The sequence below is a fragment of the Crocodylus porosus genome, unplaced genomic scaffold (genome assembly GCF_001723895.1).
Source record: "Crocodylus porosus isolate Cpor-Errol unplaced genomic scaffold, CroPor_comp1, whole genome shotgun sequence".
NCBI classification, from domain to species: domain Eukaryota; kingdom Metazoa; phylum Chordata; order Crocodylia; family Crocodylidae; genus Crocodylus; species Crocodylus porosus.
Window position 1 is genome coordinate 46,001,848 of NW_017728886.1, and position 26,578 is coordinate 46,028,425.

General features: G+C 41.0%; 1 protein-coding gene across 1 annotated transcript; it reads left to right on the forward strand.

The window, feature by feature from the left end:
* Window positions 1–2,429: 2,429 nt before the first annotated feature.
* Window positions 2,430–26,494, forward strand: MIOS (meiosis regulator for oocyte development). The gene is made up of 11 exons (XM_019533760.1): window positions 2,430–2,532; window positions 3,382–4,750; window positions 6,178–6,276; window positions 7,230–7,487; window positions 9,483–9,652; window positions 12,372–12,437; window positions 13,698–13,856; window positions 17,900–18,052; window positions 19,786–19,990; window positions 23,811–23,940; window positions 25,125–26,494. The coding sequence occupies exons 2-11, from the start codon at window positions 3,454–3,456 to the stop codon at window positions 25,219–25,221; spliced, it is 2,634 nt and encodes an 877-aa protein (XP_019389305.1). The 5' UTR covers window positions 2,430–2,532; window positions 3,382–3,453; the 3' UTR covers window positions 25,222–26,494.
* Window positions 26,495–26,578: the final 84 nt, after the last annotated feature.

Here is a 26,578-nt window from a genome sequence, read left to right on the forward strand (position 1 = left end):
AACTCTTGGTTTAAATGAATGCAGAAAGCAGAATACAGAAATATGTTTTGATTTCTTCTGAAACTACAAGATTCCCAGCTAGAGGATCTTACTCCTTAGCTCAGGAGTAAAATCATTTGGGATCAGGAAATAATTTAACCCCATGATCAAATCTGCATGGACTGGGGCAGGGGAAGGGAGGTTGCCTTCCTCTGATGCAGTATGGTCCCATTTCTTCGATCTCTTGAGCAGACAAGGTTCTTTAGGTAAATCTGGTATCTTTTATTAGACCAACTCAAACAGTTGGAAAAAAATCTTTGCAAGCTTTTGGGCATGAACACCCTTTGTGAGGCTGAGAAAACGTCTCCAGTTGGTGCGTGCTCTTCCGGGATGGAATGAATAGTAAAGAAGCCAGATGCTGGCATGCATGCAAGACAAGCAGTCAGACTCTGGCTTCTTTACTATTCATTCCATCCCGGAAGAGCACAGACCCGTTACAGATGTCTCCACAGCCTAACAAAGGGTGTTTGTGCCCAAAAGCTTGCAAAGAAGAATTTTTTCCAACTGTTTGAGTTGGTCTAGTAAAAGATATCAGATTTACCCAAAGAACCTTGTCTGCCTGTGTCCTTAGACCAACATGGCCACAACCTTGGATCTGTTGAGTGCATTTTAACAAACTACTTTTTGTCCTTGCAGTAGCAGGACACTGACAATGTGCTTGTCCCTCTGCTTTACCTGTGCCAAGTTAGGGTGGTTTTTGATGTTTTCAGGAACTGTACCTGGTAGTTGTACAAGAGGGCTGTGAGTGTAGTTTTAAGGTTGGATTAGACCAGTGATTCGCAACCAGGGTGCCACAACATAATGTTATTACTGTTACGTGTGCAAACAGGATTCACAAGATAAATCCACAGATGTCAAATAAGAACCCATCGTGCCAAAGACATTCTAACCTGTCGTGGTCTGAGTTATTTGCAACAGAAGAATTTTTCTAAAAAACCCCAAGTGAAAACTAAGAGTGGGCATTTTCTGAGGGGTGCCTTGAGTCTAATGAGACTGAGAACTACTAGGTTAGACAAACACTTGTTACAGGGATGCTCCAGCCTTGGGGGGTGGTTGGACTAGATGAGCTCCTGAGGTCCCTTCAAGCCCTACTCTTCTTATGATTCTAAATATTTTCCCCATTGGTCACTAAGCCAAGTTTAAGAAAAATAGGACTAGTCAACAGATAGCTTTTTCTTTGCTCTTATGCCTGGCAATGTGAGATGTTTCTCTGTCTTGTATGACAATGTCAGTCCTTTTTATTTGACCATCTGGTTTCATTGAAATTCTGAAGACTGCATTCTGGGCAAAGGAAGTCATCCCTCAACTCCCATACAGAAACCACAGAACTATTTGGGAAGTTCATTACTATTGGGAAATTTACCACCTGCAGATACTGTCATATACATAATTTTTACACAGGACATGCTTTGTTTTCTGGATGCCCCCCCCTTTTTTGGGCTATGTAACAAAATTAATGGAGCAAGCCTGTGACAAACTCTCTTGCCAAGAGCCCAGACATTTTTCCTGCCTGTCACTTTAAAATGCCTCCTTCATGAAGGAAACATTTTCAGTTTATTTTCCTACAGATGACACGTAGCCATCTGGATTTTGTCAATGTTTTGTTTAGTGCTTTTCAACAGTATTTTGATGGCGCAGAGCCATTGCTTGAAAGCAAAGGACTCTCTGTGAATGAAGTGGGAGTTTTTTCAGTGGAGAGAAAGAGGTTTCGAAGGGCAGCTGTTGACCCTGCTAGGCGCAGTACTTGGGATACTCAACCTGGGCCAGCGCCACTGCAGATTCAGCTTGACAATGAGTTTCCCAAGGAAACGAGCCAGCACAGTGGAGGGCTACTAGGTTATCTACAACTAAGAAAAGGAGTCGCCCATCCTGCACAGCCGGAAGCAAAAAAAGGACAGAGCCCGTGACCAGGAAAGTGAGGACTACCAGGGAAAACCCTGTATCTGTAGGTGGCCAACCACCGTCAGACAGTGCAGCAGGGGACCCCTCTCCTGTCTATTATCTTTCTCCGACTTAAGTGGGCTTGCTTTTCCCAAGATGTTGTTAGGAGCCAGGACCAGGCCGGGTCCTACGCGCCCCGCAGCGGGACAGGGACAGCTCAGCCGCTCGGGCACGGAGCGAGCAATAGCCCTCCATTCCCAGGGCACGGAGCGCAGCCCGCTCCTGCTAGGAGCCACTTCCTCGCTCCAGGCCCCGAGCGCGTAACACGCCCGAAGCCCCGAGGCACCCGCCCGTGGCTCAGTCACAGGGCCTGCCCCGCCCCCCGGAAATGAGGTCAAAAAACTCTGCAAGCCCCACTCCTCCCCCGAAGCCGGAACTAACACAGGCTTCCTCTTCCCCACTCTCCAAACCCGGAGGCGGAAGGGGGAGATTGGATTTCCTCTTCCCCTCGGTCCGGAAGTAGTAGTGGGTTTGTCCTCCGGCCCCAAGCCGGAAGTAGCTGAGGGTGTCTGTCGTTCGCTTCGCGGCGCTGCGGGGCCCGGTGGGAGCAGGGTGAGTGCGCTGCGGGCCGGGCTCCAGGCTTCCCCGCCTGGCCGCCCCTTGTCACCGTCCCCGCGGCCTCCTGCCGGCCCTGCTTGGCGCCGGGGGTGTCCTCGGGTGCGTCTCTGCCGAGGTTACCGTGAGGGAGCGGAGCACGGGCACGGCCGAGCAGCGAGGCCGAGCGCCGCCTGGACCTGCACCTAGACCAGGCGAGAGGCCTTGTCGCCGGTTACACTGAGGCCGCGCGAAACTGCAGCAAAACGTGCGCTCGGTGCCGGCGTCTCGTGCTAAGTGCGATGGCCCCATGGCCAAGCCAGGGCTATTCGGGGGAGGCGAGTCTCCAGATCGTATTAAGGACCCTGCTCAGTTATCTTCTAGCTGCTCTGCGCTGATGAAACCAGCGCAGTTGCCTGTCCCTGCCCTGGCACTGTACTAAGGCTTGAACTGATCCTCTTGCTGTCCCGCACTTTGGGAGTATTTTGTATGTGTGCTGGGAGAGCCTTGATAGATGAACCGGACAATGTTTCTGGTGTCATGTCTCTTACAGAAACACAAGAAAGTAATATGAGAGAGGTTGTACAAGTGGTGAGGCTCCTTTTCAATTCAAGGTTGAATAGATGGATTATTCCTCTCCCCTCACCCCAGGAGATATATGTCAATAGCAGGCAGGGCAAGGTTGAAGATGGGGCCTTGAGGTGATGTCAGGAGACCTTTTGCCATTTATCTCTAACATACATTTCTAAATCTTTGCATTAGAAAGAACTCTAAACTGTGTCCTACTTGTCCTGGCCTCTTAAGATGCTTTAGACAGTTGAAGGAGTCTATATTTTCTAACACTGTTACAAATTCCTTTGTTCACAGTATTCCTGTCAATGGATGTCACTTGACTTTTCCCTTCACTACTGAGTCTGGTCTGCTGATTGTCCAGCAAGCATGAGCGGCTCCAAGCCTGATATTCTGTGGGCTCCACACCATGTTGATCGATTTGTTGTATGTGATTCTGAACTGAGTCTCTACCTCATTGAGTCCGCTGTGAGTTCAGAACCCAAAGCAGGATCCTTGCGATTGTCAGAAGAAACTACAGCTACATTGCTATCAATAAACTCAGACACACCGTACATGAAATGTGTGGCTTGGTATCCTAAATACGATCCCGAATGTCTCCTAGCTGTTGGACAGGCCAATGGCAGAGTTGTTCTTACCAGCCTTGGACAGGATCACAACTCAAAATCCAAAGACTTGATAGGCAAAGAATTTGTCCCAAAACATGCCCGACAATGTAATACCCTAGCATGGAATCCACTGGACAGTAACTGGCTTGCTGCTGGTCTAGATAAACACCGGGCTGACTTTTCAGTACTGATTTGGGATATCAGTAGCAAATATACTCCAGAGACTGCAGTTGCCACAGAGAAAGTAAGACTTTCAGCTGGTGATACTGAAGCAGGGCTGGTAGTCACAAAGCCACTTTATGAATTGGGACAGAATGACGCTTGTCTTTCTCTTTGTTGGCTTCCACGGGATCAGAAGCTTCTTTTAGCTGGAATGCACCGAAACCTGGCTATCTTTGACCTTAGGAACACAAGCCAAAAGATGTTTGTAAATACTAAGGCTGTCCAGGGAGTAACTGTAGACCCATATTTCCATGATCGTGTGGCTTCCTTCTATGAAGGCCAGGTTGCCATATGGGACCTCAGAAAATTTGAAAAACCTGTTTTGACCCTAACAGAGCAACCAAAGCCCCTAACAAAAGTAGCATGGTGTCCAACAAGAACTGGACTCCTAGCTACTTTAACCAGGGATAGTAACATCATTAGATTGTATGACATGCAGCATACTCCCACACCTATTGGAGATGAAACAGAACCTACAATCATTGAAAGAAGTGTGCAGCCCTGTGACAATTACATTGCTTCCTTTGCATGGCATCCTACAAGTCAAAATCGAATGGTAGTTGTTACTCCCAACAGAGCGATGTCTGACTTCACTGTCTTTGAAAGGATTTCTTTGGCATGGAGTCCAGTAACTTCCTTAATGTGGGCGTGTGGCCGACACTTGTATGAATGCACAGAGGAAGGAAAGGCTAGTTCTTTAGAAAAAGATATAGCCACCAAAATGCGTCTGAGAGCTTTATCTAGGTATGGCCTTGATACTGAGCAGGTCTGGAGAAATCATCTTCTAGCTGGAAATGAAGATCCTCAGCTGAAGTCGCTTTGGTACACTCTGCATTATATCCTTTCAGATGTAAACAATTATAGAAAAGGGAGGGAATTGCAAAGGAGCCTTCAAGTCTCTCTGTAAACTATTTATGTTGTATATTAAATACATAAAGAGCATAAAGTCTAAATAGTGTGAAGTCTAAATAGTGTGGGACACTGCAATACTCTATGAACGCTGGAAATGCAGGGAATCAAAAATTCTACTTTTCAGGCAGATAGGAAAAAATTATTGGAGGATGTATGTTTTAAGGTCTGTCTCCTTAACCATCTGGGAATACCTCAAAATATGCTTACCTATGTGCATAATCAGAATAGCGTTTGTTTAGTTTATACTGTCTTTTTTTCTTTAATTGTATTTAGTAACTCTTCCATTGCTGTTGGTGATGTCAGTTCCTCAGCTTGAGTTGTGATAACTCTGATATTTGAAAGGGACTTTGAAGATGAAAAATCTACAAGTACTAAATATTTAGTGATCAAAAATGTACCCTGAATGCTGCCTATTTTTTAGATGGTTAGATAATCTTTTAAATGGAAACTGTAGTCCATTTAGTGTCATATTTTTAACTATCACTTTGGCAGAATAGAAAGGAAACTGGATATTCCTTGTCCTGCTTACTTTCATTAAAGGTTTGTCTAAATGAGGAAATACACTAGCACAGTAATACTGTTATAATACTAAACCTAAAGTAAGGGTTTGTCTCTCATGTGAAGTTCTTCAAAACTAGCTGCTCCCAAAAACAACTGTGTGTTGCTATGTTTGTAATCTTGTGGTCTTTGAAAATGCCTGGATGTTAGATAACCAGTTGGGTGGTGTTCCATTCATTCCTTTTCAGTGAATAGTGGGCTGGTCTCTTTCTCCATCACCTTTCCTTAACATAGTATGAATTGTCATTTCTGTGCACCGTACAGCTCTCCATTTTAGAGGGGACTGTGACTCAGAACCCCACAGTCTGAGCTGGTCCTGGTTAACCTATAAACAATTAGTAGATAAGGAAACTTTGTTCAATAGTAATCCAGAGTAACAGAATTCTGTATGTTACGTCAGTTTGTTAAAAGTTACCGCCATGGTTGGCATATTGCTTTCAGTGTACAAATAGTGCAGGGGTGACCAAGATATAGCCCATGGACCAGATCCAGCTCTCAGAGTTGTGGCATTTGGCCTGCAAAAACTCTCTGTGGGTCCAGATATTTGGCAGCAGTGGAGTGATGGCACTGTTAATTGCTACAGTTCCTGTGGGGAATCAAATGATGCAGGCCTATGGACTGGCCTTGCATGTTGGGTCAGGCCCAGGTGGTCAGATGCATTTGGCATTGCTGCATTAGTATGATATTTGTTGTGGAAAGATTATTCTAATAAAATCTAAAGCTGAACAATTGGGGCTTTTTTCCCTGTAATTAAACTTTAAGGCTTTTTCATATTTCCTATATCTGAAAATACTTATGAAGCAGTATACTGAAGATATGGATCAGAAACTTTCAGGGAACAAAGGCCCCTTAGTTTACGCAGGCATCAAATCAATTGTGAAGTCATCTTTGGGTAAGAACATTGTGTCTTAATAACAATTACATTGTAGCACATCTACAAAAACTTTTTTTTTTTTTTTTTTTTTTGGGGAGACATCTGGTTTTTGTTGTCATTTGAAAATTATTAAGTTGTTGGAGTTCACTTTGGATCATGTTTCACTGAGGCATAATGTGCAATGTGGTAGTTTTCAATTACTGTGGAATATGAGAATACATATCAGAGCAGCTGATATGCTGTAAGTACATGCCTTGGAGTAATTCATTCATGAATCCCTGCTCTATACCTCTGCTTGTGCATCAACTTTCTACATAAATAGTTTCTAGTTGGCTCTTAGAGAAACCATACTGGACTAAACTTGTATTTTGAGTACTATTGCCAGATATGTCTTATTTTGAAAGCTAAGCGAGATTGCTTGAAAAGTCACAAAGATTCATTTCAAACGTTTTTATTCTGTGTAAATGTAGTCTTAAACTATTATTTTCCCATAACTTGTTACAATATATTTTTCCTACACGAGGCTGTAGTGATAGCTAAACTGACTTTGTGTTTGTCTCCATTTGTGTAACAACATAATGTAAACAGAAGTACTGAACATGTGTGTGTAATGTGTAAAATTACCCTCTCTGTGCCATGCACTTATTCAGCTGAATAAGTGCCTACTCTTCATTGTCTCCATCTTTTCTGTCACCTGATTTTCTGTCTAATTTAGTCTGTTGGAACTAAGATTAGATGTTTTTGTTTTGGAAGATTCTGTACATGTTTAGCTGCTGAAAATAGTAATAGTAGAGCTAGTAATAAGATAGGTGCTGTTTAATTATCATTTTAAGTTTGATTTTTCTTTCTCAAAAATGAACATTGCGTTAAGTTTGTTACAAAGTTCAGTTTTGTAATTTTTCAGTGAATTTAAAGATTATGTTTTCCAATTCATAAGTATGTCAAATAATTTACATTGTGTTTGTTTTCAGGAACAACAGAGAACCTCAGGCATAGTCGGAGTGGATCTGATAGGCAGGCAGATATTATTCAGTACCTAAGTGAGGAAAGATCCTTGGCCCTGCAGCTCTGTGGATGGATAAAGAAGGGCACAGCTTTGGATGTGGAACCCTTCCTAAATTCTTTGGAACAAGAAGGAGACTGGGAGCGAGCTGCTGCAGTAGCACTTTTCAACTTGGATATACGGCGAGCAATACAGATATTAAATAAAGGAGCTTCTTCAGGAAAAGGTATATACTGTTATATAATATCTTCACTTTTGGTGGGGGGAAGCTTTCTGCCATGCTACAAGATCATTTTTCATTGCCATGGTAACATCTTTGGATATCAGTGGGCTTCATACAAAATTTGCTAAGTTAAAGTAAGGGTTGGATTAGACCAGTGCTTGCCAACCTTTTCCAGCCCAAGGCATGGTTACATTAAAAAATTTTTGTGGAACACCTGTTAAGGCATTCCCCATCCTCGTACCTATTGTAGCTTATTGCCATGGCAAAATTCTGCAGCACACATGTTCATTTCTGACTGCATGCTTTTGTGTCATGGCATACAGGTTGGGAAACATTGGATTAGACCTTCTGCTAGTACTTGGATTCTTGTCTCTGATTCCTTTCTTTTAATTAAGTCATTGGTCTCCATCCCTTGCTCTTTTTAGAATTGTACTAATGCCCTACTATGTACAATTAGAATTTCTTATGTATTAAACTAGTACCTCCTAGTGTCTCAGAAGGGATCATATCTGGTAAAATCTCAAGATGAATGGTCTTTTGTAAGACTGTATTTTAGTTTGATATTATAGAAAGGGAATGAGTTTCCTTTTTTTTTTTTCCCCCCATGTGTTCTGGTAACCTTCTCTCCCCCTGTGCCACTGAGGTAGCAAAAATCCATTGATGATCAGGATGCAGCAAAATGTTTCATTTGAACAAGCATTTGGATGGGTGGGGCAAGGGAGTCACTGAGCTGCTGGGACCTAGCGGCAGTGGCGGGAGCCCCATGCCACAGGTCTCACTGGTGGCACCACAGCATGTTGAGTTCTGGGAGTATGGCGGCGGCAGGATCACCTTCAGTAAAAAAAAAATCACTAGAAGAAAATCATTACATTATGCAGAAAAGATTTTAAATGCACAGAAAGTCAAAACCTGGTGTATTTGGGGGGGCTCCCTTTAATAACTGCATGTTGTGGTCCTGATTCTCACAGAGTGCTGTGCCTAAGTGATTCCCCAAGCTGATACAGAGTACCACTGTTTTCACGGGGCTGTCCTTGTACAGAGCTCCTAGCAGAAGTCTGAAGTTGCACAATTGGTATTTGCAGACTGTTGACTAGGGAGGATTTTTTAAATATTTTGGACGAAATGCATTTTAGTCGAGATGTGCTGTTTCTTCAGCTTGAACAATTTTCAGAGATCCAGGATGGATTCTGGTCACTTGCTTCTGACCAGAGGGAGTGAGGTAAATGGAAAACTTCACTTTTTCCATCTAGAAAGAGGTGGTGAGATTATAATGCTGTACCATGAAAATGTTCAGAAGTGTATTTTTTATTCCAGTACAGAACAAAAATGTATTTAATAATGGGGTAGGTGAAATAGACTCTTTGCCCTTGCTGGGTTTGTCTGTATACTCAAAATCGTAGTTAAATGCAGGCTTAACTTTGTCATCTTGCAAATATAAATTATGATTTTGATCATCATTAATCATGGTATATTTGCTTAAGTTATTATTTCACACTTACAGTGATGTTTTTTCTGACAGCAGTTAGGAGGTGGTTTGGATACACAGATTTTCATACTGTATCACTGTTAGACAATAACCCATGCCGTATTTATACAAAACAGGCATCCATCCGTATTTGATCAGACTTAACAATGACTAATTACAACCGGTTTCAAAACTGTGAAATGGTAGTTGTTGTGTCATATGGATTTCTGAGCCACTAGTCTACCTGAGCAGAATGATTTAAAGTAGCAAATTAAGATACATTTTCATAGAACTGGTATAGTTAATGAGTACAGGACTATGTTTGTACAAGTTCTTGCACTTTGGCTGAGGTCCTATCCCTGAGTATTCAAACATAATGCTTTTATGGATTACTCATTCAGATGAACTCACCTCAAACTGATGTTTTCAGTTGTATTTTGTATTTTTTTTAAATCAACATCCCTTTTTGGAAACGGAAGACAATATTCTTAAATCTTAATCACTGTGCTTTATTGGTTGTTTCTAATGCTCAGGTGATCTGAACCTCAATGTAGTAGCAATGGCCTTGTCAGGCTATACAGATGAGAAGAACTCCCTTTGGAGAGAAATGTGCAGCACTTTAAGACTGCAGTTAAACAACCCCTACTTGTGTGCTATGTTTGCTTTTCTGACAAGTGAGGCTGGTTCATACGATGGAGTTTTGGTAAGCAACCTTTTAACTTAAGCAAACTTTTGAACTTTAAAAGCTATCTTTTTTTAACTTTTGTCCTTGAATGTAATTTAAATGTATTTTAAATGATTACAGAGGATCTTATATAAACTTTTGCATTTATTCAGATTAGGATTTATCATTGGTTTCCTCCTAATGCTGGTTGCAGCCTCCTAATGATTATTTTTTTTTAAAAGTTCTGATATTTATGGACATTAAAATAGAATAAAGCAAACACATCACATTAAGCTAAAAACACTCAAATGAATTAGCAAAGAGAAAGTAAATTGAGGTAAACAAACTGAAGGAAAAGATGATAAACACATAGTAATTTTCTAAATTGAAGAGGTGGAAATGTAAATAGTCTCAAGGTTTGTTTTCCTTACATCATAGAAACACATAAGGATTTCCACCAAAAAGAGATCTGACCAAATACTCTTCCCTGTTTTGACAATATTGATGAGAATTATTTATTGATACAAGAATGAGAGTAGGGTTTTTAAGGAGAGGGGATATCTCAGATGCACAACAAAATGAGCCTGAAGGAAAAAAAAAGTAGAAAGCAAATTCTCTTGTCTTGACAGACTTCAGATCACCAAATATATTTGAAATATCTGTTTTCTCTGTAACCATTTTATTTTATAAAAAATTTACTTTGTTATAAACATGTATTACATATATTAAATTATTTTCTGTACAACTGTTTTGACAATATGTGGTAATATAGGTCCAGAGACAGAATGACCTTAAACTAAGTTTATGGGTTTATTTTTTCATGAAGTACAAGGAAATCTCTGTGTGTTAGGGTGATCTTATAGCTGCTATGGTTGAGAAAATATGCAAGGGGTTTTTTCAGGGTGAAATCTTCTGTTGGATCAGCTGTCAAGCCTTCGGAGAGTACAGATATTTTAGAGTGGAATAGGGAATGTTGTAATAAGTTAATGATGTTGGTGTTCTGGGTGTCACTGTCTTGATTCTCTCTTGTGTTGCTGGTCCAATAAAAAAAATCACTCCCAAAAACTCCTTGCCTCTCCTACAAGTTAATCTGTAACTGTTATTTCTAAGTTGGGCTTTTAGTCTGTGTGAAAGAGCAAAACAATAAGCTAATGAAGCGTATGTGCATATACCAGTAGTTAAAAAAAGCTGTCCGTTTCCATGGTAATCTGTCTGATGCAGGAGTACTTTCCTGCTTTGTATATATAGTGCCCATCACATTGTGTCTCAGTGGTCTCAGTTGAGGCCATCAGCAACTGAAGATGAGAGAGTGTACCCTCAGCAAGTTCGCAGGTGACACCAAGCTGGGTGGAGTAGCAGACGCTGGAGGGGTAGGGCTAGGATTTAGAGAGACCTCGACAAATTGAGGACTGAACTAAAAAGAATCTCATGAGATTCAATAAGAACAAGTACAAAGTCCTACACATAGGATGGAACAATCTCATACACCAGTATAGGCTGGGGAACCAACTGGCTGAGCAGCAGCTCTGCAGAAAATGGTCCTGGGTGTTACAGTGGACAAGAAGCTGAACATGAGCGAACACCCTTGTTGCAAAGAACACTGATAGCATACTAGGTTGCATTAGTAGGGGTGTTGCCAGCAGATCAAGGGAAGTAATTATTCCCCTCTTTTTGGCACCAGTAAGGCCACATCTGGAGTTCTGTGTCCAGCTGTGGGTCCCTCACTACAGAAAGGATGTGGCCAAATTGGAGGGCAGCAGAAATGGTTAGGGGGCTGGGACACGTGCCTTAGAGGACTGGTTGAGAGAACTGGGCTTATTTAGTCTGGAGAAGGGAAGACCAGGAGGGCGGGGAGAGGGGGTAATTGTAGCCTTGATCTGCCTGAAGGGTGGTCCCAAAGAGGATGGAGCTAGACTGTTCTCAGTGATGGCAGATGACAGAACAAGAAGCAGTGGTCTCAAATTGCAGCAAAGGAAAGTTTAGGTTAAATGTTAGGAAAAACTTTCTCATGAGTAGGGTAATGAAGCATTGAAACAGGAACCCAGAGAGGTTGTGGACTCTGCATCCTTGGAGGCTTTTAAGACCTGGATAGACAAAGCCTTGACTGGGATGATCTAGTTGGGGATGGTCCTGCTTTGAACAGGGGGTTGAACTAAATGACCTCCTGAGGTCCCTTCCAACCTTAGTTTTCTATGATCTACTACCAGTAGTACAAGTAATAAACAATGTAACAAATTATTTTGAAAATTATGTATTTTAATGTCTTGTTCAAAAGAGACTAAGTATCAATTGTACTGTTGATTCTTGTTTTTCACTTCGTTACTCCATCCCATCTGTTATTTTCCTCTGCCTCCTTTTTCTCACTTGTCTGTATTTCTCAATTACCTGGTCCTCCTCCCCTCCCCTCGCTGGTTCCATGGTGGTAATTTTGGCCGTTTATGCTGACTATGAATTGGTGCTCTGTGATTTGCCAGTCTTCAATAGATCAAAGTGTGATTTAGTGAGTTGGGCTTTTCGGATGTTATGGTAGAATACCCTGGCTGTGACAGTCTTGCTTTGATTGTTAAACCTACAGTATTAAAATAGCACCTGGAACTTGAAATAGTTCATGTCAGCATGTAAACACAACATTTACTTGCATTATGTCAAATATACAATATTATATATAAAATAAGACAGTATTCTGATTTTGAAAAGAATGTCTTGGAAACTTCCGCTTTTGATATAGCATATTTTTCTTTATTGTTTTTCATCATAGTATGAAAATAATGTAGCAGTAAGAGACAGAGTGGCATTTGCTTGTAAGTTCCTCAGTGATGCTCAGGTAAGTCTGTATTTTGAATGTTGGTACGACCTGGTATGCCATTCTGTATGATTTAGTTGGAAATCTTTATAGAAAATGCTGAAGGTGAATAGTGGAAGTAGTGACTCACTTCATTTTGTAATTTTCCTGAAAATAATAAGAAATAAACTAAACTGTGTTATTAAAATGGGGGTGGCAGAGGCTGCAGCTGTGGCTCCAAACCCAGGTTGGGGCTGAAGCCAGAGCTTTAGCACCTGCTTGCCCTCCTTCTCTGCCTCCTTTGTCTTGTACTCAAATTCAGGATAAGGGGCATTTCCCCCCATACTGACTGAGGGGGAGGGAACCTTCTCTTGGATTTGAGAAAATATGGTGTCTATGTCATAACATAACAGGATAACCTACTTTAGGAGAAATATTTGTTGATAACCAAATATTGGAGATCTTGATTTTGAAATATGAGATCATAAGATCTTTATGTTATCTTTATTGGAAAAACACTATGTTTTTACTAGAATCTTATGATTAAAAACTTCAATAATGCACTAATTATGTCTAGGTGGTTACCCATTCAGTGCATTAGGGTTTAGTTTGCATGGAGTCATGTGCTAGGACTGGGTCAAAGTACACAGAATTGATTTTCCATGGTTTATCTTGTAGTTGTCTTGTTTCCTTCTTTCTCTGGCTTGTGTACCTGATTAAGATTGCAAAAAAGAAGGCTATTTTGATTTCACAAACTTAGGTAAGGTCTTTATTTCATCCAACTATTTTTGAGGAAAATCTAAGTTAAATATCCATGTGTAATAGAAACTAATCTTTTTAAACTACATAAAATGTTTGCTGTCGTACCACAACAAAACACATTTGGAAACCAACAGCTAAGATTCATAGTCTTTTGAAAGCTTTTCTTCATAAATAGATGGAAACACTTATATTGTGGATTGATTCAAATGAAATACAATTTTGGAAATAAAGTAGGTTGTATCAACAGTAGGAAAGGATTTTTTTAAATTACTGAATCAGAACCTACATAGAGGCTTATTGGTTTTTTTCTCACTATTTCAGGAAATATTGAGTATGTCGACCAGGATTTTGATTTTACTTCATTGAAGTGGATGTATCTGTATTTTACACTAACTTTTTCTGCATAAATTCCAACTTTTAGTTGAAAAACTTCATCTGGGGGAAAACTTCATCAAAATATTGAGGTGCTGCCAGAAGCAAAACTCTTCATGTTAGAAGAGTATGAACAGAAAACTGAGTTAATATCTTTTTCTTCCTCAGTTGAATAGATTTATTGAGAAGCTGACAAATGAAATGAAAGATGCTGGGAATCTGGAGGGAATCCTATTAACAGGACTGACAAAAGATGGAGTAGACCTAATGGAAAGCTATGTTGATAGAACTGGGGATGTTCAGACAGCAAGCTATTGTATGTTGCAGGTTAGTGCATCTCTCTGAAGTAGTTCCAGATTACTCTATTATGTATTGGAAAACTGCGTCTATTTTCTTCAGTACTGTGGGCATAAAATCTTGTAAGACGAACAGAAAAGTTCCCATAGTATGAAAATAAAGCTCTGTGCTATTTCTTGTTTATGCAGCATCAAGGCTTCAGCTGGCAGATGGCCTTACTGTACTGTCCAGACTGTAAAGATTTCCTGGGAAGAAGAAGGGAAAAGGGATGAAATGATCCTTTTCCTTTCCATTAGCTTAGACATGTACCATCTGTTGTCTGATGATGATATAGCTCTCAGGCAAAATCTGAGTTTGGCACTGTGTTTAAATTCTCAGTGTCTTTCCTGCTTCAAAGCAATTTATATCAGCACTGAAATTATTTTATAGTTGTTACTAGACAAAGGGTGGCAAAATATGGTCCACAGGCCAGATCCAGCTCACCAACCGATTGAATTCGGCCTGTGGGCAGGTGCCCACCAATTGATTGGATCCTGCCTGGCTGCCCCACAGCGCTTCGCATGGAGCTGAGCCCTGCCTGCTCCCACCCAGGACAGCCCGTGCCACACTCCCCCCACACACCTGCCAGATGGTACCATCCCAGCCAGTGTGCACAGCTTCCCAGTGGAGCAGCTCTCGGTGAGGCTGCAGCTATCCAGGTACTGGTTAGCTCCACCTGCTTCCAGCAGATCCTCCTCCTGCACTGTTCCTGGAAGCAGGTACGCATGGAAGCCATGAGGACAAATGCCCAGCCAGAGGAGGTGGGGAATTACAACCAAGTGGCTCCTGGCCCAACATGTGGGGCTCCAGCTCTAGTTCCTGGCTGCTTTCCAACCACTTCACCCACCTGATGCAGTGAGCAGCCACCTGCAGGTGGATGAAAGGCAGCTGGGAGTTGGAGCTGGAACCCCGCATACTGGGACAGCAGCTGCCTGGCTGCAGTTTCCCCCTCCTGGCTGTGGTGTCTAGCACACATCCTATGGCTTCCCTGAGCAGTGCAGCAGAGGGAGGAGGAGCCACTGAAGTTGAGGTGAACTGAATATTAACTGGGCACCTGCAGTAGCAGCCTCACCGGGAAGGTGTGCACAGTGACTGGGGGCGGTACTGTCTGGTGGGTACAGGTAGGTATGTGGTGTGGGCTGCCCTGAGCAGGAGAGGGCAGGCCTCAGTCCACTGTGGAGTGCCACAGGTGCAACTGCAGGTGAGGAAACAGATTGCACCTGTACCACCTGGGCTACCTCTGCTGCACATGCCCCTTGCCTCCTGCCCCTCCACCTACTCCCAGCTGGCTCCCAGGACTTAGGGCATGGGCAGCCCCTCCTCCCCCCCATACACACACACACCCACCTACCCCACACACACTGTACAAGAGTAAGACTCTTGTATGGGACTCTTCGGCCCCATAGGGCTCAGGGGAGACTTGGTGGCAGCCTATAAGTATACAAGGGGTGTACGCTAGGATCTGGGAAAACAGTTGTTCACCAGGGCCCTCCAAGGGATAACAAGGTCTAATGGCCACAAACTTCTGAAAGGTTGATTTAGACTGGACATAAAGAAAAACTTCTTTATAGTCCAAGTGTCCAGGGTCTGGAACAGACTGGCCCCAGGGGTGGTGCAAGCACCTACTCTGGACTCATTCAGAAATGTTTAGATGTTTATCTTATTGGGATCATTTGACCCCAGAAGACTTCCTGCCTATGACAGGGGAGCTGGAGTCGATGATCTTGCAAGGTCCCTTCTAGCCCATAATTTCTATGAAATCTATTAAATCTATGAAGACTGTTTTGAGTTATTATGCAATTGCCTCTATATACACTACTCTCAAAAACATAAATCAGGACAAAAATCATTTTTTTAAATAAAATATATTCTAATATTTGATTTTTAGCATGTGGGGTTTTTAGCTGTAATTTGTTAAAATGATATATTCTGAAAGATTTAACGTGCAGCTCTCAACAGCTCACCAAAACTTGAGTGACCCTCTATCTGAAATAATTGCCCACCCCTGCTCTAGACCTTGCTGGCAGAGTTGCCATTGCTACCACTCACTATTGTTCATGCCTACCCATAGATAGATAGGTTCTTCCCCTAAATTTTAAAAGACTTGTAAAGCTCTTTTGGGAAAATGAGCCAGTGGAATGGGGGACGTTACAGTATGGGCATTTTCAGCCTGATCAATAGATGTAAGCATTAGGAGAGATATTAATGCAGTTTTCAAGACCTACCAGGATTATGACTTACTGCGTTTAGTCATCTCATTACATGCCCCCTTGTAGGCTTACTTCCACATTTATAGTGTCCTTTGGGGGGTGGGAGGGCTGTGTGCTATGCTGGCTCCCAGCCCCCTTCAGATCCTTTCTCACATCCCCTTTTCCCATGTTCTGCTATCACATAACAATGTGCAAAATGGAAATATGGTTTTATTGTTTATTACCTCAAGAACCATTTGAAAAACCTGTGCTTTTATACCTTGTTTAACATACCTCTCCCCTTTGCCTGATGTACTACTTCAATGTCCTTTTTGCTGTCTTTACTTAAAATGTAAGCTTCCATTAGTGGGGATCATATCAATATTTTCATAATGTGGCATGTGCATGCAAATGCTAAAGCATACTTTGATTTGCCATGGCTGGTTATATAGACTATGAATTAAAATGTTCTCACAAATGGTGGGACAGAATACTAATATTGTATAGTAACTTCATAGGGCAAGAAGATACTTCAGTCACTGAATGGGTACTTCATGTGCAGAATTCATGTCTGGAAATTGGTTTTAGATTTTATTAAATAACATAAGAATATAAGAATTGCCATTTATGGGGTCAGACCATAGGTCCATCTTGCCCAGTAACCTGTGTCAGACAGTAGCAGAGTGTGAACTGGGTATGATCAGGGTTTTTTCCATTCTTCCTCTCTTACTTGCAGCCTCCAGCATCTAAAGTCTTGGATGTTCTAATTCAGAGGCTGTGTCCCTAACTCCTCTGCTCAACAGCTACTGATGCCCTTTTCCTCCAGGAATTTGTCCAGTTGTTTCTTGGAATCTGGTCAAACTGTCAGCTTTCACAGTATCTGGTGGCCATGAGTTCCAGGCTTTAAATAACGCACTCTGTAAAAAAGAACGTCTTGTTGGTTTTGAACTTATTACCTACTGGTTTTATTTTGTGACCCCTACTTTTGTATTGTGAGAGAGAGTGTAAATCTCTTTGCAGTTTAGCATTTTGTAAATCTTTATCGTGTCTCCCCTCAAGTGTCTGTTTTCTAAATAGTCTCTCATCTGGAAACCCCTCCATACCACTAATCAACCTTATTACTCTCCTCTATACGTTCTCTAGTTCTTCTGTATCCTGTTCTAAAGTGTGGGGCCAGAACTGGATGTAGTTATTCAAGGTGTGAACACATCATGGATTTATAAAAGGACATAATGATACTTTCAGTTCTAACAATTCCCTTCTTAATAATCCCTAACATTTTGTTTGCCTCTTGATGGCTGCTGAGCACTGAGTTGATGTTTTTTGCAACCAGTCCACAGTGACTCCTGGATCTTTTTCCTGTGTGGTAGCAGCTAATGTAGAGCCCATCATAATATAGGTAGATTTCAGGTTATTTTTGCCCAGGTGCATCACTTTACACTTTTCTGTGTTGAATTGCTTTTGCCATTTAGTTTCCCATTCGCTGAAATGTCCCAGACCTTTCTCCTGTGTCTCACAGTCTGCCTTGGACTTTACTATTTTGGATAATTTTGTCATCTTGCAATTCACCCCCTTTTCCAGATCATTTATGAATATGTTAAACAGCAGTGGTCTCAACACAGATCCCTTGGGGCTCTGCTGTTTATATCTTTCCAGCCTGAAAACTGACCATTTATATTTACTCATTTTTTTCCATCTTTAAGATGGTTTCTAATCTAAACTAAGACAATAGACAATCTTGAATTTTTTGTTTAAGGTTATATTGCATTGTAGTACTTTTGGTATACAAATAATTGTATAAACTTGCTCTCTGTGTGTGTGTTGGGATTTTTCCCCATAATTTAGGGTTCCCCATCAGATGTGCTTAAGGATGAGAGGGTTCAATACTGGATTGAGAACTACAGAAATTTGTTGGATGCTTGGAGGTTCTGGCATAAACGAGCAGAGTTTGATATTCATAGGAGTAAGCTGGATCCCAGTTCAAAACCTTTAGCCCAGGTATGTATATAACATTTTTCAATATTGTGATCAGTTCTAGCTAATGCACACAGAAAGGAGACATGTACCTTTAACATAATAAGTTACCTGTTCTTGTTAACTGCACCTTAGCCTCCATCAGTACAAATTTTGCAAAAGGGAGACCTAGTTTTAGGACCAACCTGCAATGTAGCCATAAATACCTTCTAAAAGTAATTGGCATGAGAAGGAGGGAAAACAGTAATTTGGGGGAGATTAACCATCAAGATGGTAATTTTTTATCATATTAGATGATAGAAAAATATGACAATTTCTTTATAAAACATTTGCCAAGTTTTTTTCTTAAAGTAGGCTCTCTTCCCTCCAATTATTAGAACTGTTTCACTCTTTTCTAAAACTTTTGAAGCATGCCTTCCAGTGTGTTTGATCTTCAGCACTCTCTAAAAGGAAGGCAGATTGTTTCATTCTTTACTGAAAAGAATAATAAAAAAAATTATCAGTATACTTACCTCAACACCCATCTCATTCTGAACAGATAGTTGAACAGTGACAGATATTTATGAAAAAAATCCTGAATTTCTCTGTATTGTGTAAAGTGTGTGTAGCTAAACATTTGTGTTTGATGATAAATCACCAGGTTTCCTTAAGACATAATTGGCTATAGACATTGTTTTAAGATTCCCATTATGCTAAGAATAGGAAAGGGAAGTCCTACAAGATACATATTTCAGGTTTACAAAAATATACACTATTTCTTTGAAACCCCAGTTCTGAAAGACTAGGGACAGAAGTTACACAGAAACAGGTTTAAGTGATCAGAGACTAGTTTAAACCTGTAACAAAATAGAAGTTCAGTGCACATAAACCAATTTAAAAATGGCTGAAGCTGGTTAACTGGTAGAATGTAACATAAACTGGTTGAATGTAGTATCAGACTTAACTGATTTGGGTCAAACCAGTGTATAAAACTTCTGTCCCAGACCCCTTCCTAGTTCAAGTTAAATCACAGTCCACCGACATCCCAGCATTTTGCAGCCGTGGGTTGGACTGTGCTGTTTGCTCCAGAGAGCAGGGCTGGCCCTGCCCCTTTGCTCCCTAGCTGGACCAGTGAGGGCTAGCTCACTGGCCTCCCTGGGTGGCTCACTACCCTCTTATACCCCCCCCCCCAAGCAAACCCCTTCTGGAGGCTGGGGCCAGAGAGGGGGTTTAAACTTCCCTTTCCCTGAGTACAGAGCTGCCCTGCCCTGCTTACTGGGTGCTGGCTGTCCCTTGGGCCTATAAATCGCAGAGGCATCTGGAAGTGAGAAGAGAAATTGATGAGTAAGCCTAAAGAGTCCTGCTGCTGTGAGTCTGGACTGCAAATTCCAGAGACCGTGAGGGCACCAGGAAGAGAAAGTGAACACACAAAACCCATGCTGGCTGTACCAGAATGCTGTGCTCTAGTGCCACCTGGCTTCTGGCTTGAGCCACTGCAGGCATGTGGCTGAGTTTCCTGAATCAAAAGTTGAATGTCTGTTCCTTTGCTTTTCATTCAGTCTTTGCAGCTTAAGCTAACCTGCAAAGACTGAATCAATTCAGCCTCAGGCTTTTTGACTATCTTTATTTAGCCTAACTTTCTGTTGTAGATAAGATGTTAGGCTTTTTTGTTGTGATGATTTATTTGTGTGTGAATGCTGAGACTGGATTTTTTCTGTTGTCCCTTATCAATATTATCTAATTAATTTTGGCTTTTGTTCTGTACTTAATTGCTGTAGGTGTTTGTGAGTTGCAATTTCTGTGGGAAATCAATATCTTACAGCTGTTCAGCCATACCTCATCAAGGGCGGGGTTTTAGTCAATATGGTGTGAGTGGCTCACCCACCAAGTCAAAGGTTACTAGCTGTCCCGGTTGTCGCAAACCTCTTCCTCGCTGTGCACTTTGCCTTATAAATATGGGCACACCAGTTTCCAGTTGTCCAGGTATGGAATAATTTTAAGAAATATTTTTAATATCAAAATCAGTACCAATTAAAAGTAGCATTAATAGCCCCTGTTAAAAGACATTCTGTTGCAAATGTTTTTGTTTCTAATGTAACAGTTTTTCCAGATTTCCATAGGTGGGTTAAAGGAGTTGTATGGAATGCGATAATTATATATGCTGTCAGATATCAAAATATTGTTATTTAGTTCTTCGGTACTAATGAAGTACCAAAGATTAGATTCTCAAAAGGTCTTGGGCCACACAGGGCAGTACATTTTGACATCTATAGGCACCTTCCACCTAGTGGAATCCATTACCCCAGCTTGATTGTCTAGGTTCCCTATACCATTCATAAAATAAATAAATAGCATTCATGCTGAGCAGGATTAATTCAAGTTTGCTAATAGGAAAAACTACAGGGAAAAACATTGCTTAAAACTCATCCCTCTCCAGGGCTTAGGCACTGTCCTGGAGCCCTTGTATAACTTGGCTGTCTACAATCAGGTTTTACCATTTTGAGTCTTCTCCAGGAGTTACAGCTTGCATAGGCATCTTTTTCTGAAATAATAAAATACTAGCAATTCATTATTGCTAACAAATCTACAAGTGTAGGATGAAGAAATACTACAGCTGTGATTAAAACTGATCTGAGAAGGGAAAATATATCAAAAAAGAAGGTGCATATATATTTTTGTACTTCTTCATTGAAGTGTGGCAATGTAGGCCCAGATTCCCAAGTTACCAAGAAATTTAATTGCCTCTTTTTTTAGGTGTTTAAGTCCAGAGGTGCCAAATACATGGAGGTCTGAGGGCCCTGGCCCCCCTTGGGAAGAGGACTGTCACCTGAAATGTGTAAAACTTTCCATATGTCTATCATCTTAGCTTCCCCTCCCCCTCCCCCAGGCAAAAATAAAAGTTGGTGCCTATGTTTAGGTCCATCATTTTAAGTACTGCTGGCAACCGATCAGAGACGACCTGAGCAGGGTATGGGGCCTGCAGCAAATGAGTCTGTGTAGCTGAAGCCCCAGAGACCTGCAAAGCAGATTTCCCAGGCTAGGCAGCCTCTCTTGTTACCAGGGCCTGATTCTGTAGGTATACTTAGAGCACACCTAAACTAGATGCATCCTGCCCAAAAGACCTCTGACATAACAGGGAGTGGAGGGTATCTCTTGCTCTGGGCTGTGGGACAGTGCCTCTCCAAATCAGCCCAGAACAGGTACTTGAACCCAAGTTACTCGCATCCCTGTGTACAGGCATACCTCGTTTTATTGTGCTTCGCTTTATTGCGCTTTGCAGATATTGTGCTTTTACAAATTGAAGGTTTGTGGCAACCCTGCGTCGAGCAAGTCTATTGGCGCCATTTTTCCATCGGTGCCATTCGGCTCAGATGGTTAGCATTTTTTAGCAATAAAGTATTTTTTAATTAAGGTATGTACATTGTTTTTTAGACATACTGCTATTGCACACTTAATAGACTACAGTATAGTGTAAACATAACTGTTATATGCACTGGGAAACCAAAAAATGCATGTGACTCGCTTTATTGCGATATTCGCTTTATTGGGGTGGTCTGGAACCGAACCTGCAATATCTCCGAGGTATGTCTGTACTAGGGGTCCTTCTTTTTTTTTTTTTCTGGGCTGTGAAAATGTTGTGCTTAGGGACAAAATTCCAGGAAAAGATAGGTGGGTAAGGATCTTTGTGGAAGAAGGCACCTCGGGCCAGATTATCTGCTTAGATGCCCAAGCCCAAATACTTCCTGTAGCATTTTATTCCCAGTTAGCTTAGGTGGATTATTGCCTATACCCTGGAGCAGGGACCAACAACCTTTAACAAGCTGCAGGCTGGATGGCTTCAGTGGCACATAATGTGCTGTGGGTGAGGTGCATTCCCTGGGCCCCCACCAAAGTCATCTGTGTGAGAGCTACACTTGCACTGCTGCTTCCAGCTCCCCAGCTGCAGCAGCATGGATGCAGATTCCAGCTGATGAGGAGCTGCATCAGGTCTGGGCAGCTGCAACCTGCATCTGCTATACTCAAAAGGGTGAGAGGAGCAGGAAGAAGTGGCAGCAGCATGAACACAACTTACAGGTACCTGATTCCAGCTTAGCTCCCCACCAGCTAGAAGCTGTGCCCATGCCACTGCTGCTTCCCTCAGGCCCCTGCTCTACCTTTCCCTTGGATGTGGTATGGGCAGCCTCCAGCACAGCTCTCCACTGGTTGAACATTGCATCTGCCCCACAGATGGAGAGTGGGGAGTTGGGAACAGTGATGATGGTGTGGGCGCAGCTCCCAGCTTCTTGGTGCAGGCAAAGGCCCCACTGCTGACTTGCCACCAGAACTATCCAATCCACATTGGACTAGAGCCGGGAGGGTGGAGAAAAGTGGCAGCAGCACAAGCTCAGCTGGAAGCTGCCCAGCCCTTGTATGGTCACAAGCATAAGCAAAACCCTTCACCTCCACAGATGGGATCTGGCCTATGGGCTATATGCTACCAAGCCCTGCCCTAAGGCAGTTATTCTCAACCAGGGTGTAACTGCACTCTGTAGTGCCATGAGATCCTTTTAAACACAATATCAGTATTGTTAGGTGTGCAAATACCTACACATGATGTCAAATAGAAATCCATAGTGTCAAAAATATCCTGACCTGTTGCAGTCTTTCTGAGTACTTTGCAATGGAAGAATTGCTCTATTATTTTTGAAAGGTAATAAAACAAGTAAAAACTCAGAGCTGGCATCTTCCAAGGAGTTCTTTGAGTCAAAAAATGTTGAGAGCCACTGCCCTAGACAATTTATCCATGGGAGACATTGTGAAAATTGATTCATATCTTGAAAATTGAAATGTAGTGCTTGTATAGAAAATGATGTGCATATAGGAATTTAAAGTCTGAGTTTATTTCATTCCTCTTCTCTCTTCTGTGTAACAGTACAATGGTTTTGGAAAAATTTCTACAGCTAATTAGCAAATAAATGAGGTTTATTTGATGTCTATAGCATTTGTCAGTCTTACTGCCAAATGCTATAAAAGTCAGTAACTGGGTTTATAGCTCAGTGTTGTGATAAGGCTATGGAATATGATATTGTGTTGCTATAAATGCACACATCTCTCCTGCTTATTTCACTAGTGTATCTGTAACTTTTTTGTGAAATTGTTTTCATTCTGCAGCTTACAGTGATGTTGCTTATTAGTATGAGGATCTGAAGTAGCAGTCTAGGAAAGCAGATCATGCTTGAAACTTGGAATAAACTAAATAAAATAGAAAATACAGCTGTATTGAAAGAGATTTGTATTATATATTTATGTATGATTAATATGCATCCTGAGGTCACTGTGATTGTAGGAGCTAAAACAGTAGTTTAACCACTGTACTTCTGTTGCCTGTTTTACCCTTCCACTTAGTCATTTTGCTGATTCCCTATTTGTTTAAGTGACTCATAGAATAAAAATGTGTTGCTTGCATGCATGCTTCCACAGGCTATTTAAGGAAGAAATTTTACAAATCCTGTTATCTGGCTGTCTCAAAGTTGTGTAAAATTCACAACCAGTAACACCAAAAAGTTATAGGCTTAATTAAAAAATATCATGTGGGGGAGAGATGCTAAAGCTTTAGGCACAGAATAATGGATTAAATACCTTTCATTTATTTTCTCATGATGCTGTCTTTTTTTCTATATAAGTTTATCATTTATACAAGTTTATCATTTGATTTATCTTTCTAAATCAAGTTTGTTTCGGCTTATGCATGCTAACAGAGCATGTAAAGTACCAGTGTGGAAGAATAAAATGTAATGAATGAAAATGTCTTGTCTATATCTAGGAGGTTCCAAATCTGATGAAAAGGTGGACCTTAGCAAGGACAAGAAATTAGCCCAGTTCAACAACTGGTTTACTTGGTGCCACAACTGTAGGCATGGTGGGCATGCTGGACACATGCTCAGCTGGTTCAGGTAAACTACAAAATTACAATATTTTAACTTCTTTTAATTGATGTATATTGTGCCACGTAGCATGTGCCTCCTTGGCTGTACTCTTATGTAAGATGTTTTATTTCTTTTTTAAATATTTTATATCAAATATAATTTAAGGCACATGCAGAGAGGAGCAAAGCTAAAGTTTGAGATTTTAACCTTAACTCTGCATCTAACTTAATAATGTATTAATGCTGGCTTTTGCATAAAATGTATGTATTAGTCAATAGACCCAGTTCTTCTTAAGACAACACAAAAGAGATTTGGAGTAATCAGCAGTGTCTGATTCCCAGACACTATACCCAGTAATATCTGCTAGCTCCTCTGTCATGAAAGCCAGACCATGTTAAGAAATTGATGTAAAACTGAACTGTCTTTCTCTTTTCCATGGCTGTCTTTGAACAAGTTGTGCTATTTGTGGGTTCTTTCTGGAAAAGTTTGGAGAGAACTATCATGATAGCGGACATAGAAACTGAGAATACCCATGGGGAACAAAGCTACTTTCAGGGGTATTCTAGGGGAGGGGGAAACTTTCAACCTCAGGAAACAGTCTGCCAAACTGAAGAGTTTTAAAATTGAAGCAAAGGCTATGATAGTTATGGTGATCGAGAAGCCATTTATTACTCTTTGCCTTAGTGTTGGTTTTAGATTTTTCTGCCTAATTTTATTTTTACCTTGTGATACACAAGGCTAAGTTTTTGCCTTTCTATATAGTCTCAGGTTGTGTTGTGACAGGAGTTGAATCCTGATACAGTATGTTGGGTAGGATAAGCTTCTGAGTTGATTTGTGTTGCATTTCAAGATACTTTATGTTGCATAAAGTCTTCCATGCCAGACACAATGAGCAAATTTCGCTCCGTATTATGTATCATATAGGGTCATATCTCCCAGATGACCTCTTACCCCTCTGTTATTAGTACTTATTATGGAGCTGTTTGAGCCCAGTTTGTCATACCATCCTGAATTCCCCTGCATAAATTAAAATTTTTATTATGCATCTGCTTGAGTTGCCATTTTACGCATTCTTTATTACTACTTGCACAGTATGTTTGCTGTTGATCTGTGCTGTAAATCTGCGATGAACACTTCATCTTAGGAAATACAACAGTGAAACAACAAACCCATTCACAGTCATATAATTCCCAATTTTGTTTTTCATCCAGGGACCACACCGAGTGCCCAGTTTCTGCATGTTCATGTAAGTGTATGCAGTTGGATACAACAGGGAATCTTGTGCCAGCAGAGATTGTCCAGACATAAAGCATTAGAACTTCAAATTTGGACTTTGTTAATGTCTTTCACAACCTAAACACATACCTCCAGCACAAGTTTCTCATGACTCCTCTATGCTGGGAAAATGAAATTGCTATCAAATCAGCAGTTTGATGTGTTAATAGATTTGATGTGCATCATAGAGCCAGGTGTTGCTGGAATATGCCTATAAGTGGGCTGAAGCAGTTCATTCCAGACACACTTGCAGAAGCTTTGCTGAAATTCAAAGCATTCTTCACGGAGATTTTCAGCAGAATGCTGACCTGTCCTTGGGACTTCCATTCAATGTGAGCCAGCATCACAAAGTGTTTGGTGGAAGTTTTTCTCTTTTCAAATAGATATTTGAAGGCTGTTGAGAAAATACTTGAGTCTTGCTGGGGATTGATTCATCATCACTACTCATTAAATGCAAAGGACGACTGTATTGAAGATTGCAACTATTGAAATATTTTCTATGGATTTTTGTTTTGAAGAAAAGATGCTTCTACTTTTTTTCTGTATTCATAGGGTTTTTTTTAATGCTAAGACAGTAGTATCTGTGCAAGTTAAAGTCTTATTTATTGGCTTTAACTACACGTCTGGCAATTTTGAATGGTAATTCTTAATTCAACCCTTTTTATTTCTCTAATAAAAAAGTCCCTAAAAGTGGTGTATAGAATACAGGTCAATTCTGATTATTATGAAAGGATTCTCAAATTCCACCATGCTTTGTAAAAATCAGTTTGAGCTGAAGTATTGATTATTGGACCCCATATGAATTTTAGGTATTTCTGGGGTTTGAGTATTCAGACTGGAAAAACAGGGTGTAGCTGCACTTTTAAGATATTCTAGAAAGAAAGTGTAAAATGCACTAATTTAAATTGTGATTCAGGTCACTAATGGACATTGAGCAAACTTTTAGATCTGCAGTTTCAAGTCTTTGATTTAAGACTTGTTTCAGAGGTATTTCGCTAGTTGGGATTAAAATTCATTAATAGCACATGAGAGCGATTGAATGTCACCTTGCTATATTATGCTTGGATCTAGTCAGTGTGTCAGTGTTTTATCCATGGTTTTTCTTTTTTTAAAAGCAACAAAATTCACAACAAAAGCATACAAGTTTGAAGAAGTTTGTTTTGAGATAGGCGGTGGTGGTGGTGGTGAGGATAATTTATTTGGAAAGGTGTGCTTTATTTACTAGTAAAAATAACAAGGTTGACACCTACGTATCGACATATAGTTGAAGATATAATAAAGTGGTATATCACTGCCAGTACTGTGATTTCATAGATTTCATAGACATTAGGGCTGGAAGGGACCTCGGGAGATCATCGAGTCCAGCCCCCTGCCCAAAGGGCAGGAAGTC